Raw genomic sequence first — 16,395 nt, forward strand, 5'->3', positions numbered from 1 at the left:
CGCGCGGAATTCCGAAAATGACTATTACGTCTTGACCCTTGGGCAATATGAACACCACAGGGACAGATGTGCAAGACCCGAGTCGCTACTCCAGCAGTAGCACAAACAGAACACATAATCACTCTCAACAAACAGCAACGTCCGAAAAAGCACACTACCAAAGATAAGAACAACACACAGAAAAGAGGAGCAAATGTCCACAGGCGACAATAACCTCCACCAACGCCCCCTCTAACGGTAGAGGACTTAAAAGAGAGAACAACAAGAAGAGCCGCCGCCATCTTGTCGTCCACAGCCCGTGTGGCCCAACACACACACACACACACACATTTCTCTTGTTTTGTTTCGTTTGCCTCAAGCACCTCCACGCACGCACACGCACAGTCGCCTTCCAAACGACAACGACAGCAATAATCACCACTGTTCAACGAGCGCGTCGACACACCGCCCTCCACTCCCGCGCGCCCCATACAAACGAAACAGCTGATCCGGCCGCCTATGGGCACGCCTTGCCTCGGCAACTCCAACGCCGCCGCAAACACACAGCCAAAACCACGCAAATATTCACCGCCTCTCGCACAACAACAACAACAACAACAACAACAACAACAACAACACACAGCCCGGCGTCTCCATCGATCGATAAACAAAACAAACACACAACGCCCTCTCTCGCACACACACACACACACACACACACACACACACAGCCACAAGACCCGCTTCCTTTCCTTTCTCCCAGTCACGTCACGTCACGTCAGTCAAACGCAAACGAAATGAAGAATGAAAGAAAGAAGGCAGGCAGGCAGGCAGGCAGGCAGGCAACACACGCAGCAACAACACAGACTCTTTCGCACTTTTCAATTTCCGAACAGTGTGGTGGCCCTGAAAAGGGCCGTTTTCGTCTCTCCCACGGCCGCGGGAAGGCCAACGCGGCACAGCACACCGGCTGCGACGCGCCTAACCGCCGAAACCGTACAGGGTGCGCCCCTGCCTCTTCAGGGCGTACACCACGTCCATGGCCGTCACAGTCTTGCGCTTGGCGTGCTCAGTGTACGTCACCGCGTCGCGGATCACGTTCTCCAGGAACACCTTCAGCACTCCGCGGGTCTCCTCGTAGATCAGACCAGAGATGCGCTTCACGCCGCCCCTGCGAGCCAGGCGGCGGATCGCGGGCTTCGTGATGCCCTGGATGTTGTCGCGCAACACCTTGCGGTGCCGCTTGGCGCCACCCTTGCCGAGCCCCTTTCCTCCCTTGCCGCGGCCAGTCATCTCTTCTAAATCCTCAAAAAGCTCAAGGCAAGCAAAACGTCTGCTGCAGCGGCTGGCTCCTCACCCGGCGCTAGCGAGTCGGCTACGGTCTGCGCCCGGCGCACGCGCCAGCCCCCCTATATAGACTCTGGCCCGCCCTCCCCCCACCACGCGCAACCGAGGGCATATAAGCGCACCACGGTGGCTGGCGCGCAATACCGAGTTAGTATTCGCTGCTCGACTCGCTGCGACACATTGCTACTGTCACCGCGCACGTCACGCTATGGCTGTACAGCAGTTTGCCGCCGCACTCGAAGTTCTCCTCCACGCGTTGGGGTTCACCGGCCGCCGCCCACGTCCGCCACGGCGCAGGCGAACGCAGCAGCATCGGATGGGCCTCCAGTGCTACAATTGCCAGCAACTGGGGCATGCCGCGCGGGAGTGCACGAACGCCGTCGCGTGCTTGAAGTGCGCGGCGGCTCACGACACTCGCCGCTGTACGAAGCCTCGTGGTTCGGCCAGCAGGTGCGTGAACTGTGGCGGGTCGCACGCCGCAAATTCGCGTAGCTGCGGCTACCTTCGGGAGTTTCGCCGTCTGTCCGCCGCACCACGTCCTGCGGCGGCGTCCACGACCACGTCGGCCGCCCCGCCCCCCCGCTCCGGCGTGGGGTGCGAGCCGCGCCGTCTTGAAGCCGCTACCGACCACGCTATGGCCGGCTTCCAAGCCGCCTTTGCGGCCGAACGGGCCGCGCTGAAAGAAGAGCTCACGGCCGTCCATCGCCAGCTCCAGCAGCTGCGCGATGAGCTGCGAGCCGTCAAGAAGACGTCGGCGGTTTCCGCCGCCGCCCCCCCCGTGCCCCGGCCGGCGGGGGTCGATGCGGCCACGCAGGCACCTGCCGACCCGTCCCCTGCCGCGACGCAAGTGGTTGCGCCTATGGACACCGAAGATGTGCCGCCGCAGCCGTCCCACTCAGTTCCGACGTCTGCCGGCCACCGTGCTGTGACAATGACCGACTCCTCCCCTGTGGAGCAGCCGCTCATCAAGAGGTTGCAGCGCCCCACGACGACGTCGGCGGTTCCCGCCGACGCCCCGCCCGTGCGTCGGCCGGTGGGGGTTGATGCGGCCGCACAGCCGACCGCCGCTCCGTCCCCTGCCGCGCCGCAAGTGGTTGCGCCTATGGACACCGACGATGTGCCGCCTCCGTCGTCCCACTCAGTTCCGCGGTCTGCAGGTCAGCGTGCTGTGGCAACTACCGACTCCTCCACGGTAGAGCCGTCCATCGTCCCGAGGTTGCGGCGACCCCGCTTTCCAGCTGCACACGAGTTGCAGCCTTTCCTTCGGGGCATAGTGACATCGCTCCAGGACGGGTCTTACCCCTTCTTTGACCGCCCGTACCCCTACACTTTGCCCGGTGCTCGGCCTCCCCTCCCCCATCACCCTAATCGCTTTACTCAGTATCAGCTCCAGTGGCTCAATTTCTTGTCCAAGAAGGAGTTACTCCTCATTGACAGACATCCCATCTTCACGAACAAAGAATGGCAACTATTGGCCGAAGTCTCCGAAGCCCATGAGACGGGCCGTGTCCCCGCCGCCTCTCTCCAGTACTCCAAATAGTCATGCAGTGCAAGGGCCTCATCATCATCCATCAGCGCGAATCTATTTCCCCTCCGGCCAGCCATTTCGGCCGTTCGTTTTCCGCCTCTCTAACTATACCTCTGACTATCCTTTTATCTTTCGCAAAAAAAAAAAAAAAAAAAAAAAAAAAAAGAAAAAAAAAAAAAAAAAAAAAAAAAAAAAAAAAAAAAAAAAAAGCAACATGCACACCGTCACGCCCATCTCATCTGCCAGGACTCCACTCACCACTCCGCCATGAGGAAGGCGAAGCGCTCCCGCGCTAAAACTTCCGTTTCACGCCGAGGGTCAACCCTCACCAGTGCAGCGAAGGCGAAGCGAAGGCGAAGGCTGGCGCGCATTCGCTGCTCGACTCGCTGCGACACATTGCTCCTGTCACCGCGCACGTCACGCTATGGCTGTACAGCAGTTTGCCGCCGCACTCGAAGTTCTCCTCCACGCGTTGGGGTTCACCGGCCGCCGCCCACGTCCGCCACGGCGCAGGCGAACGCAGCAGCGTCGGATGGGCCTCCAGTGCTACAATTGCCAGCAACTGGGGCATGCCGCGCGGGAGTGCACGAACGCCGTCGCGTGCTTGAAGTGCGCGGCGGCTCACGACACTCGCCGCTGTACGAAGCCTCGAGGTTCGGCCAGCAGGTGCGTGAACTGTGGCGGGTCGCACGCCGCAAATTCGCGTAGCTGCGGCTACCTCCGGGAGTTTCGCCGTCTGTCCGCCGCACCACGTCCTGCGGCGGCGTCCACGGCCACGTCGGCCGCCCCGCCCCCCCGCTCCGGCGTGGGGTGCGAGCCGCGCCGTCTTGAAGCCGCCACCGACCACGCTATGGCCGGCTTCCAAGCCGCCTTTGCGGCCGAACGGGCCGCGCTGAAAGAAGAGCTCACGGCCGTCCATCGCCAGCTCCAGCAGCTGCGCGATGAGCTGCGAGCCGTCAAGAAGACGTCGGCGGTTTCCGCCGCCGCCCCCCCCGTGCCCCGGCCGGCGGGGGTCGATGCGGCCACGCAGGCGACCGCCGACCCGTCCCCTGCCGCGACGCAAGTGGTTGCGCCTATGGACACCGAAGATGTGCCGCCGCAGCCGTCCCTCTCAGCTCCGACGCCTGCCGGCCACCGCGCTGTGCCAATGACCGACTCCTCCCCTGTGGAGCAGCCGCTCATCAAGAGGTTGCAGCGCCCCAAGAAGTCGTCGGCGGTTCCCGCCGACGCCCCTCCCGTGCGTCGGCCGGTGGGGGTTGATGCGGCCGCGCAGTCGACCGCCGCTCCGTCCCCTGCCGCGCCGCCAGTGGTTGCGCCTATGGCCACCGACGATGTGCCGCCTCCGTCGTCCAACTCAGTTCCGCCGTCTGCAGGTCAGCGTGCTGTGGCAACAACCGACTCCTCCAAGGTAGGGCAGTCCATCGTCCAGAGGTTGCGGCAACCCCGCTTTCCCACTGGACACGAGTTGCAGCCTTTCCTTCAGGGCCTAGTGAAATCGCTCCAGGACGGGTCTTACCCCTTCTTTGCCCACCCCTACCCCTACTCTCTGTCACGTGTTCGGCCTCCCCTCCCCCATCGCCCCAATCGCTTTACCCAGTATCAGCTCAGGTGGCTCAATTTCTTGACCAAGAAGGAGTTACTCCTCATTGACAAACATCCCATCTTCTCGAACGATGACTGGCAACTATTGGCCGAACATTCGGAACTCCATGTGACGGGCCGTCTCCCCGCCGCCTATCTCCAGTACTCCAGCTAGCCATGCAGTGCGAGGTCATCATCATCATCCATCAGCGTGAGTCATTCTCCCCTCCGGCCAGCCATTTCGGCCGTTCGTTTTCCGCCTCTCTAACTATTCCTCTGCCTATTCTTTCGTCTTTCGCAAAAAAAAAAAAAAAAAAAAAAAAAGCAACATGCACACCGCCATGCCCATCTCAACTGCCAGGACTCCACTCACCACACCACCATGAGGAAGGCGAAGCGCTCCCGCGCTAAAACTTCCGTCTCAAGCCGAGGGTCAACCCTCACCAGTGCAGCGACAGCGACAGCGGCTGGCGCGCGCCCGTGTCGTCAAGGCAGCACCCGACGCAGCACCTCGCTCGCCTCCACGCCGCTCCGCTACCGCTATGGCCCGCACAAAGCAAACGGCCCGCAAGTCCACCGGCGGAAAGGCGCCGCGCAAACAGCTCGCCACCAAGGCGGCGAGGAAGAGCGCGCCCGCCACCGGCGGCGTCAAGAAGCCCCACCGCTACAGGCCGGGCACCGTCGCCCTGCGAGAAATCAGGCGCTACCAGAAGAGCACAGAGCTGCTCATCCGCAAGCTGCCATTCCAGCGCCTAGTGCGCGAGATCGCCCAGGACTTCAAGACCGACCTGCGCTTCCAGAGCTCCGCGGTCATGGCCCTGCAGGAGGCCAGCGAGGCCTACCTCGTCGGCCTCTTCGAAGACACCAACCTGTGCGCAATCCACGCCAAGCGCGTCACCATCATGCCCAAGGACATCCAGCTCGCGCGCCGCATCCGCGGCGAGCGCGCCTAAACACCGCGCCAGCCGCTGGGCACCGCCCACGCACGCAACAAACAAAACGGCCCTTTTAAGGGCCACTAACATCACTCCGTCGCGAGCAAACTTTGTCGGTCGCCTCTCGCCCCACAACCACAGAACCAAAGACAAAACACCACTTCCACTTCCCGTCCGTCCGCCACAGCCGCTCTCCTCTGCCAGCTTGCTGGCGCGCGCAACAATCAACATCATCCCTCCCCGGCGCGGCGCTCAAAGCGCACAATACCCATCGGCCGACGCCGTCAACCACACGGCCGGCCGCCGCTTCGTTTCGAAAAGAAAAAAACAAACAAAAAAGCCAGGCACGTCCAACGCCACCGACCCTTTCCACATCTCAACGTCCCCCGCCCCCGTTGCAAGAACACACACACACAAGACAAGACACATCCGAGAAGACGGCAGGCAGGCAAACCAAAGTATTCAAACAACATGACACAAAACCAACCGTCGGCCGGCCGCGACCAAAAAAAAACGGCGACAATCAACCGCAACGACAAAACCGCTACCGCCGCCCGCACCCGCCACCGACCCCCCGCAATCCAACCACAACGGCACGCAAACAGTATCCACACACGGGCATACAGAAACGCCAGACGACACAACCACACCGCAACACAAACACGACAATCAAAACCTTCCAGACGTGCTTTGATGGCCCTGAGAAGGGCCGTTTTGGGCCGCGCGTCTGTTGCGCGCCACTAGACGACGGGGACGGGGGGTGCGGACGACGGAGTCAACCGCCAACCCTTCCTTTCCCATTCCTCTCTACTTCTTCTTCTTGGGCGAAGCCTTCGCCTTAGACGGCGTCGTCGCCTTCTTCGGGCGCGGCGCCTTCGGCTTCTTCGTCGGAACCTTGGCGGCCTTCTTCGCCTTCGACGGCGACTTGGCCTTGGCCGGCTTGGCAGCAGCCGCCTTCTTCGCACCGGCGGGAGCGGCCGACGCCGCAGACGCCTTCTTGGCGGCGCCCGCCTTCCGACCAGTCGCCGCCTTCACGCCACCAGCCTTCTTTGCGCCGGCCGCACGGGCGCCCTTCTTCTCCTTGCTGGCCGGAGCGGCGCGCTTCTTCTTGGCACCGCCAGCACGAGCCTTGCCGCCCTCAGCCGCCCCGCCGCCGGCGCCGGCAAGCTTGAAAGAGCCGGACGCGCCCTTCCCCTTCGTCTGCACCAGCTCGCCCGCCACCACGGCCGACTTGAGGTACTTCTTGATAAACGGCGCCAGCTTCTCCGCGTCCAGCTTGTAGTGCGCGGCAATGTACTTCTTGATCGCCTGCAGCGACGATCCGCCGCGCTCCTTCAGACTCTTGATGGCGGCCGTCACCATCTCAGAGGTGCGCGGGTGCGCAGGCTTGGCGCGCGGCTTCTTCGCAGACGACGCAGACTTTGCCTTCTTCGTAGTGCCGGTGGCGGCGGGTGCCGCAGCAGTCTCGTTCGTAGCCGCCTGATCTGCCATTTCGACGACGCGCGTTAACACACAGCGAGCAGCGAGAGCGAGAGGAGACACGCAGCGAGCGGAGCGCACAGCAGAGGAATAGCCGCCTCGACGCACAGGCCCAGCCAGTGTCGCGGGCGGGCGCGGACGGCCGAGAGAGCGGCCGCCACTCTGCGCGCCGCCGCGCCGCGCCTCCCGCGCTTGCTACCGCCCAACGTCCGACAGCCTGTGCGGAGCAGCCCCACACCTGCGCCACAACCACCCGCGCCTTTCAAACCACCGAGGATGGGGCTACACACAGCCACACCACAGTCGCCAACCAGTCGCCACGGCAGCGCCGCAAACCACGGCCAAACTGCAGCCACCGCGCGCTACAGCCTGGGTCGGCCCGCCGAGAATCGCCGCCCACGCCCAAATGCCGCCCCCACAGCCCCAGCCGACGACCCGCCACAATGGCCAAACCTTCGGCAAAAGCCCCACACCGTCGCCGCGGCAGCCCGGCCAGCGCGGCCGGCGCCACAGCCACACAAGCGGAGGCGTGCGGCGATGACGGCCGTGCAAACGCACCTCCGCCGCCCCATCGCCCTCCCACCGTTTCCCGATCGGCCCGCAGCCGTCGGGCCACGTCCTCCTCCTCTCGCCCGCCAACATTCACAGCCCTTTCGTTCGTTTCCCAACAATTTCAATTGTGCCCGCCGCAAAAACGGGCGCCGCCTGCAAAGCAACATGCTCCGCCGGAGCGCCCCTCGCCGCTTACGAGCCAACCCCTCGCCCGAGGCAAACCGAAATCCGCAACTACAGACCAACCCAATCTGCCGTCAGCACACACGACAGCCAACATCATCACGCGTTACGAGTTAGACATTAGGTTCACACGTCTCGGTTAGGTTCGGTGGACGTGGGTTAGGTTAAGGGCACTTGGGTTAGGTTAAGCATTCAAAACACACGTCAGGCGTCAGAGGTTAGGTTAGGTTACGTTACATTAAGGTTAGGTTAGGGGCACTTGGGTTAGGTTAAGCGTCGGTGTTAGGTTAAGCGTCAAACTTAGGTTAAGCATTCAAACACACGTCGGGCGTCCGAGGTGAGGTTAGGTTAGGTTAGGTTAGGTTAGGTTAAGGCCACTTGGGTTAGGTTAAGCCTCAAACTTAGGTTAAGCATTCAAACACACGTCGGGCGTCAGGTGGCCGCAGCAGCCGCACCTACCTACCCACCCACCTCACGGCCGGACAGCTTGGCTTACTTGGCGCTGAGGCTGACCTCACCGCACCTCACCTCACCTCACGCTACGCAACGCTACAGGTTCGGTTCGGTTCGGTTCGGTTCGGTTCGCTCAGCTTAGGCTTAGAGCTTAAGCGCCGAGGTCGGATTACGTTGGTTCACCTTCGGGCGCCACACTTTGGGTGTAAAGGTCGCGTCGGGTCGTCGGCACGCCGCAAAAACAAAAGCGAAGCCACAGACAACGCCGACAAACGGGCGGGCAGCACGACCACGACCAGATACCGAGACACACGGACCACCCACCGGCCAAAGGGCACCAAACAACAAACCAGAGCACCACGTGTCGACCAGAGCAACCCGCCGCTCACGCGACGTGGCTGGCACCGAAGGGCCGCCGCAACTGCGCTTTCCGCGCCGGGCCGGATGCACGTGCGGCAACACCACCACCGCACACAGCCGCTGTTCAACATCAACCAACAACACGCCGCGGTCGCAGCCTCAACGCCAGCACACGTTTGCACCACCATTCACACGCACCGCACAAACAGCTGTCGCCGACACAGCCGACAACACAAACACACCGCAACGACGCCGCCGCCTCTACTTGTGCCGGCCACCCACCCCACCGACGGCGCACCTGTCGCCAGCCGGCAGTCGGCAGTCGGCACGGGAAACGCACACCGCCACTTCGCTCGCGCGCACGCCACCAACCAGTCGTCGTCTCCAAAACAACAAACAAACATAGGGCAGGCAACAAATCGCCTCGCACGAACCGTCCACAAAACTATCAAAGCACAGCCTCTGGCTAACGGCCACGACGCAGCGGCACGCTGCTCCTTTCCCCGCCCCACTCGATTCACGAAGGCACGCGACACCGCCAACGACGGCCTCGCTTCCCGCAACCGACACCTTTCCGCCACTACGCACAGCCGCACCCGACGCCCGTGGCAACGCGACACAACTACTGCACTATCCACCGCCGCCTCCCCCTTCCCGTCGTACACACACACACACACACACACACAGCCAGCCAGCCAAAACCACACCAACGGCCCAAACATGCACGTGCAACGGCACACCCCAACCAGTCAACGTCGACAACCACACGCACGGCTCGAAACCGGCGCCCTTCCACGTTGCCATCAAGCTACACACAAGACACAAGGAACCAACAACAGCAAGCCTGCCCGCCCGCCCCACTATCACGCCGCAAAAAGCACACCGAAACCGCCAAACGCACATTCCCATCGCACCGACACCGACCGGCTCGCTACCACCACACCTCTCGGCAGCCGTTTCGCAAACATGACACGGCGCGACATGACATCACGACCAACTCTCCTCTCCCGACGCCTTCGGCCGGAGCACAACGCCGCCAATTCGCCACACACACACACACACACACACAGTCGACAGGCGCCCGCCCTCCCTCCCTGCACGACGCCGCGCAGCAAAGGCGCCCGCAAACACATACCTCTCCTCTCTCTCGGCCGCCCGACGCGCCAACCGCCACACCGCCAGCCACTCGCAATTGTGCACTGCCGCCAGCCACACGTCCAACACGCCGCGCCGCCTCCGGCCACCCGCCAGGGGGCGCTCACGTCCGCGACAACAGCGCGGCCCGCCGGGCCAAACCGAACCGAGCCGCCCGCCGCTGCTCTGCACATCTTCCTGCGCGCATCAACAAAACGAGGCAAGCGAGCACACCCCGTCACAACGCCACATCACGCAAATGCCGTGCCGACCTCTTGTGTCTACCGCCTAAATTGCACCCACTCACCAGCCGCCCCTTCTTCTTCCTACCTACCTATCTATCTATCTATCTATCTGTGCGTCTGTGTCGGTCCGCGCGTGACGCCTCTCTCTCAACATCCGCCGTCGCCGTCCCCGTCCCCGTTTCCGCCCCAATGCCATCGTCGCGCCGCCGCCTCCTCCTCCTCCTCCTCCGCCCCTGTCCGGCCCGCACCACACCATACACCGCTGCTTGTCCCGGCCGTTGCCACCAAAGGCGCCTACCGCAAACGCGCCACGCCGCAGCCCCCGTGCGTGCATCTCCGTGCCGACGCTGCCTCTCTGCCCTCCCGCACGCACTCGACCGACCGACATGCACTGCGCCGACGGCCTCGACAACACAGTCTCTGGCTCCGCACTGCGTCTTCCGGTACGCGCGCTGAAACACGTATGTACTCGTTACCAGCGATGGCGAGGCACGACACAATCTCTGACCAGAGCGTTTCTTATCGCCGCTAGTCTGCGCCACACGACACTAGTAGCACGTAGCGGGTCGGCAGGAACAGTTGCCATCTATATGTGGCGGGTCGGGAGAGGTACTAGTCAGTCGACAGTATTAGCGAGTGGACGATTGTACTGAGCGGGCGGCGGCGTGCTCTTCTCGCGACTCTGGTCTCCGTTCGGGACGATGCATATTGTTATTACAGGTAAGGTAATGAAGCTGCATTGCGCAAATCTAATACTGTATGTCAATTGTAACTATTTTCTTCACAACAAAATGCCCCAATAATACTTTGTTTCCAAACTAACTTTTTTTAAAGTACAACCATTCATTTCCATTTAAAGAATATTTCCTACGCATTTCCTCCAACAATCAAAATTAAATGTGAGCCGGCATTCATTGCACGACGCTGTGTACAGGTATCTACAGTTAAGAGCACATATAGATGCAGTTTGTTTCTTCTCTTTTGTCTTTTTTGTTTTTGTTTTTTGACGTAACGATCTTTTGCTCTTTTTATTCTAATTTGTACGTACGCTGTTTGTTTAGATTTTTATATTGGTAATGCCACGTAGCGCTCCGCGTGAAAATCACTGCCTGTGCTGTGTGCAGTCTGTGGCTAGTTTGCATTGTTGTCATGAACTGCTATAGCTGGATGTGAACAGCGCGTAGCGTTGCGCAGTTAGGGGTGAGCCGCCAGCACTGGTGCACGTGAGGACAGAGATGGCGGACTTTTCAAATTACATATATTATGACTGGTGATGATATTAAGGGTAAATACATTGTTTGTTGTTCTCTATGAAACATCTTTACTTTGCTAACTATCCCCATCGGTAGTTAGTGCCCTCCGTAGTTTGGAATCTCTTATTTAGCTGGCAGCAGTGGTGCTCGCTGTATTGCAGTAGTTCGAGTAATGAAGCTTTTTGTGAGGTAAGTGATTTCCGACAGGTGTACTTTAATGTTACTCAGGGCCATTCTTTTGCAGGGATCTTTGATAGTCAGATTGCGTTGCGCTCAAAATATTGTGTGTCAGTTTAAGCACAGTTTTGTATACATTGGTTGTTCAAAGGGGGACGTTTCAGAATACACAGGGCCGAAGGTCAGCCAGCGCTGCCCTTACAACGTTTATCGGGTTTTCAATTATGTCTGTTGAGATGTTCATGGTTCATTATTTCCATTCATCATATTATCGCGCGTTTCTCATCAATCTTCGTTCGTTCATTTTCTAGGGACGTTAACAACATTCTGGCACATTTTTTATCATCATTCACTCACTCACTTACTTAACGACTATTTGTGCGGGGAGGTTACACTTGGGTCCATTTCCATTTACATTCAATGTTGATAGACCCTTTTTTTTTTTGTTGTTGTTGTTTTGTTGCTGGCAGGTTACAAAAGGCCTCATTTTATGTTGGTTGCAGCAGCGTTTTTCTCCTTCTTCTAGTGTTTTCCCCGCCCCCGCCCCCGCCCCTCGCGCATCCGTCGGTCTCACCACGTTCACTGACAGCCGCGTCTGCGGCTACACCACAACGGCCCCCTCCCGGCAACCCATTCGTTTTCTCTTCTTTTGCACAAAAACAACGCCGCACGCGCCAGCCGAGCGCAGCGCAAGCCACCCACACCGCGCCCCTCCCCGTCTTTATAGCCTCCGCGTCTTGTTTTCTTCGTTTGCCCCCTCCCATCTCCCGAATGCCATGCCATGCCATGCCAGCAGCGTTACGCGTGCCCCTCCCCTGTCCACACAACTACCGCGAAACGAACAGCCTTCCGGGCCACATGCAGGGCACGCCCACCGCCATTCCCGGACGCCACACACACACACACACACACAATGGCTTTGCACACGAACACAGACGGCACGGGCACTGTCGTACATTCTTCCTCAGAACCATCTCAACGAACGTTACGTTACATACACATCCGGGAAAGCAAAGAGCAACGCAACGCACAATTCAGCCGTCAAAGGTAACGTTCACCACGGCAGACACTTGCCGCCGCGCCGTTACACGCATTTCAGTGCGGCTACAATACACCTCCGACACGGGAACGTTCCGTTGCTCTACACTGCGTTTCTCCGTTTTGTTTGGTTTTTTTTTTCCGTTTTCTCTCTCTCTCTCTCTCTCTCTATTTTTCTTTTTTTTCCCCTCTGTCCTTCCCTCCACCATTCTCTCCTCACGTTCTGCCCAGACATTCGACCGATCAGAGGTTCGTTCACCTTTCGGTAACCGTTCTCAGCGCGACGGTGTACCGACGGTATGACGGGTGTTCAAGACGTCCGGTGTACCGCGCCGATCGACAGTTTCCCAGAGGCGACGGATCGGACCACATCACCGACATACACACAAACACGTGTACGCACATTCGCCAAAGCGACCGTCGTCTTCTAGCGTCGCGCTTACTCTACTGTACTGCACTGGACACGCGAGCATGCATCTTCAATGACGACGTCGGTGTGCGTGCGTCGTACGCACACAAGCAGACACAGTCAGTCAGACACGACTATCGAAATCAGAGTCGGGGGAAAGGTACATATCATCGTGCGTGTCGCCCGTACAATGCAATACACAGTGGTGTCTCATTGCGCGTTCACATTTAAACGTCACTCACGCGCCTCCACGCTGCATTTACAGACACATTTCACCCTCGCCATATATGGCGTGCAAACCGACCCGCAAACGGCCGTCGTTACACACTGACATTCCCAACAATCGCGTTTCGTTTCCACCCGTCACGTAACTAACCGGCACCTCCATCCAAAGGGCACATCACCGATCGCACTTCAACCCCCCCCCTCGCAGACAACGAGTTGTGCGCACGTGCCTCCATTCCACGTCACACCGTGGCCGTACCCCGCAACACGCGACGCGCCCCCTAAACAATCAAATTATTCATCGCATCGGCCACCCCACCCCGTCGCGTCGCAACCAAAGCGGTAGCTATTGCCGCCGTCCACCCACTCACACACAAAACAAAACAAAAACAACAACAATTCCGCCCTTCCCGCAAAGGCCATTTGGTGGCCCTGAAAAGGGCCGTTTTGCCGCTCTCGCAACGGAGGATCTCCTTCCATTCCAGAGCCACCTCCTTACTTGGAGCTCGTGTACTTGGTCACCGCCTTCGTGCCCTCGCTCACGGCGTGCTTGGCCAGCTCGCCAGGCAGCAACAGCCGCACAGCGGTCTGGATCTCGCGGGACGTGATGGTCGAGCGCTTGTTGTAGTGCGCCAGGCGAGACGCCTCGGCCGCGATGCGCTCGAAAATGTCGTTCACGAAGCTGTTCATGATGCTCATCGCCTTCGACGAGATGCCCGTGTCAGGGTGCACCTGCTTCAGCACCTTGTAGATGTAGATGGCATAGCTCTCCTTCCTCTTGCGCTTCTTCTTCTTGTCGCCCTTCGAAATGTTCTTCTGAGCCTTGCCAGCCTTCTTGGCGGCCTTCCCGCTAGTCTTGGGCGGCATCTCAAACAAGAACGTGAACGTACGGCAGCAACACCAGCAGCAAGCGCTCCGCTCTAGTCAGCGTCTCCCCACACAGTGGCACCCAGCGGAGTCGCTCATGTCTGGGCATTTGCCCATGTAGTTTCAAAGGTCCTGTGGCTTTTGCCTTAATGCCTTCTGTCTCAACTTGGGTTTCCTGTTGCATGTCTTTGTTGAAATTTTAACATGTTTTGTAGAGTTTTATTGTTTTCTTTGTTTAGTGTTTTTGTGTGTCTAGTACCTGAACTGTCTGGTTAGTGTATTCTTTGGATGTTTGTATGTAACATGTAGTGGGTCAGCGCCCAAGCTAGTGATGGTATCGTGTGGTGAGTGTTCTGCTTTTGTGTAGAAAGATTGTGTTCGTTGTTGGATGACTGTGGTGATTGTGGGTGTGTTCGTGTCTATGTGTATGAGTGTGTTTGGTACGAACCAGGGAGCGTCTGTTATTATCCTAAGGGCCTTATTTTGTACTATTTGGATTTTTCTCAGGTGAGTGTCTGCAGCCATGCCCCAGACCTCACAGCCATATAGAATAGCAGGAAGGACCACCATCTTCCAAATTTTTAGCTTGACTTTGGTGGTCAGTCCATTGCCCTTGAGCAATGGGTATAGCTGGTACAGCCTAGCCGAACCCCGATTACATGCGTCGGCTATGTGTGCATTCCATAACAGTTTTTTGTCTATTTTTAAACCAAGGTATTTAACTGTGTCGCGCCAGGGGAGGTCCCTTCCATCAATGGAGAGTTGACGGTTTGGTGGCCTCCTCCTGGTTGTGAACATAATTGAATTGCACTTGCTTGGATTTAATTTTATTTTCCAGAAGTTGCACCATTGCGTTATCTGGTCAAGGTGCCTTTGTATGTTCATGACGATGTAATTGGGGTTCGGGTGGCTGGCATATATAGCTGTGTCATCTGCAAAGAGGGCTAGATGGGTGCTGTCCCGCTTCGGTATGTCATTGGTGTATATACTATACAGGATAGGTCCCAGAACAGAACCTTGGGGCACTCCTGCTTCGATGGTCTTAATGCTACTCTTAAATCTATCTATATTAACAAAGAATTTTCTGTTGCTTAAAAACGAATGGAGGATCTTCAGCAGATGCTGGGGACAGTCATACTGGTGGAGCTTGTAGATTAGGCCGTCGTGCCAGACGCGGTCAAAGGCCTTTTCGATGTCTAAGAAGACTGCCCCCGTGCTGTGCCTGTTTGCCCTAGCCTTGCAGATCTGCTCGACCACGCGGGTGGCTTGGGAGATGGTGCTGTGACCGGCACGAAAACCAAACTGTTCAGGGATGGTGATGTTCCTTTCGGTGAGGAAGTTTTGGAGTGGTTTTAGGATTAGTTGCTCCAGGACTTTGCCTAGTATGCATAGGAGGGATATGGGTCTGTAGTTCTGGGGAAAGAGAGGATTTTTGTCAGGTTTAGGAAGTGTGATCACTTTGGCTATCTTCCATGCCGATGGGAAGTGGTTGTGTTGCAGGCAGGCGTTGAGGATGTTGGTTAGGAAAAGGAAAGCTGAGTTGGGGAGGTGTTTAAGCTGTAGTGGCTTTATGCCGTCGGGGCCTGGGGATTTGGAGTTGCCGATCCCGTTTATGGTCGAGCAGACTGTTTGGTAGGACACAGGCTCAAATACGGTGTCAGGGCGTCTTCTCAGGATACCTGGGACTGTACGAATAACTGTCTCCTCGTGCTCGTCAGCGTCTTCGTCATCGATTATGTTCTCGCGAAACTGAAGCTCTAGCGAGTTGGCCATAGCTTCAGCTTTTTCGGGAGGATCGTAGACGAGTCCATTTTCGCCGTGGAGCGGTTTAATGGATTTAGACGTCTCCTTACGCGATTTTACAATTCGCCAAAATTTCTGTGGGTTGTCTTGTGTTTCCTGAAGTGTCTGCTCCCAGCGTGCACTTCTGTACTCTTGCAGGTGGACCCTCACTTCCTGAGCTAGGCTGCTCGCTATGCGCCTGTCGATGGGGTCTCTGTAGGCCTGCCATCGTTTCCTGAAGCGGCGTTTAGTGCGTAGCAGCTCTTGTATTTCCTCTGGCAGGTCTTGGCGCCTGTTCAGGTGTCTAGTCCTAGTGGTTGTTTGCCTGCTACAGACTTTTAAAATGTCGGTAAAGTGCTCCACGGCATTTTCTATGTCCCTTCGGTTGTTGAGCGTAGGAGTTTCTGTGGTGTGAAGGTCAACGAGAGCCCTGTATTCGTTCCAGTCGGTTTCGTACGTGTAGTAGGCCTTGTCTGCTCCTTTGTGTCTGGCACCGGCTAGCTCTAAGCCTACGGGGTTGTGGTCAGAGTCAAGGTCATTGAACACTACTGGGTTGAGTGCCCATTGGAAGTTTTTAGTCACAAATATATCCAAAATGTCCGGACGGACAGTTTCGTTTGTGTGGAAATGGGTCGGTTCGTCGGGGGCGACGATACTGACCTCATTATGGTTTAGGATATAGTTGTGCAGTGCCCTACCGCAGGCGTTGCTGACCCTACAACCCCAGGCACGGTTTTTGGCATTCAAGTCTCCACCGAGTATGACTTTGGGGCCTAAGTTTAATAGTAAATCTATGTCGTTAGTGGGGATGTTCCTACCAGGCGGGTGATAGACTGCAACTAATATTACAAGGCCTTGTTCTGTTTTG

At 57.9% G+C, this 16,395-nt stretch overlaps 1 protein-coding gene across 1 annotated transcript in view; it reads left to right on the forward strand.

Moving 5' to 3' along the window:
- LOC126101483 (immunoglobulin A1 protease autotransporter-like) overlaps nt 1-15,710 on the forward strand; it is a 32,240-nt gene extending 16,530 nt beyond the window's left edge. The window contains exon 4 of the mRNA XM_049912132.1: nt 15,687-15,710. Coding sequence (XP_049768089.1) covers nt 15,687-15,710 — 24 coding nt within the window. The remainder of the gene's footprint in view (nt 1-15,686) is intronic.
- The last annotated feature ends 685 nt before the right edge of the window (nt 15,711-16,395 follow it).

The sequence above is a fragment of the Schistocerca cancellata genome, chromosome 9 (genome assembly GCF_023864275.1).
Source record: "Schistocerca cancellata isolate TAMUIC-IGC-003103 chromosome 9, iqSchCanc2.1, whole genome shotgun sequence".
Lineage (NCBI taxonomy): Eukaryota > Metazoa > Arthropoda > Insecta > Orthoptera > Acrididae > Schistocerca > Schistocerca cancellata.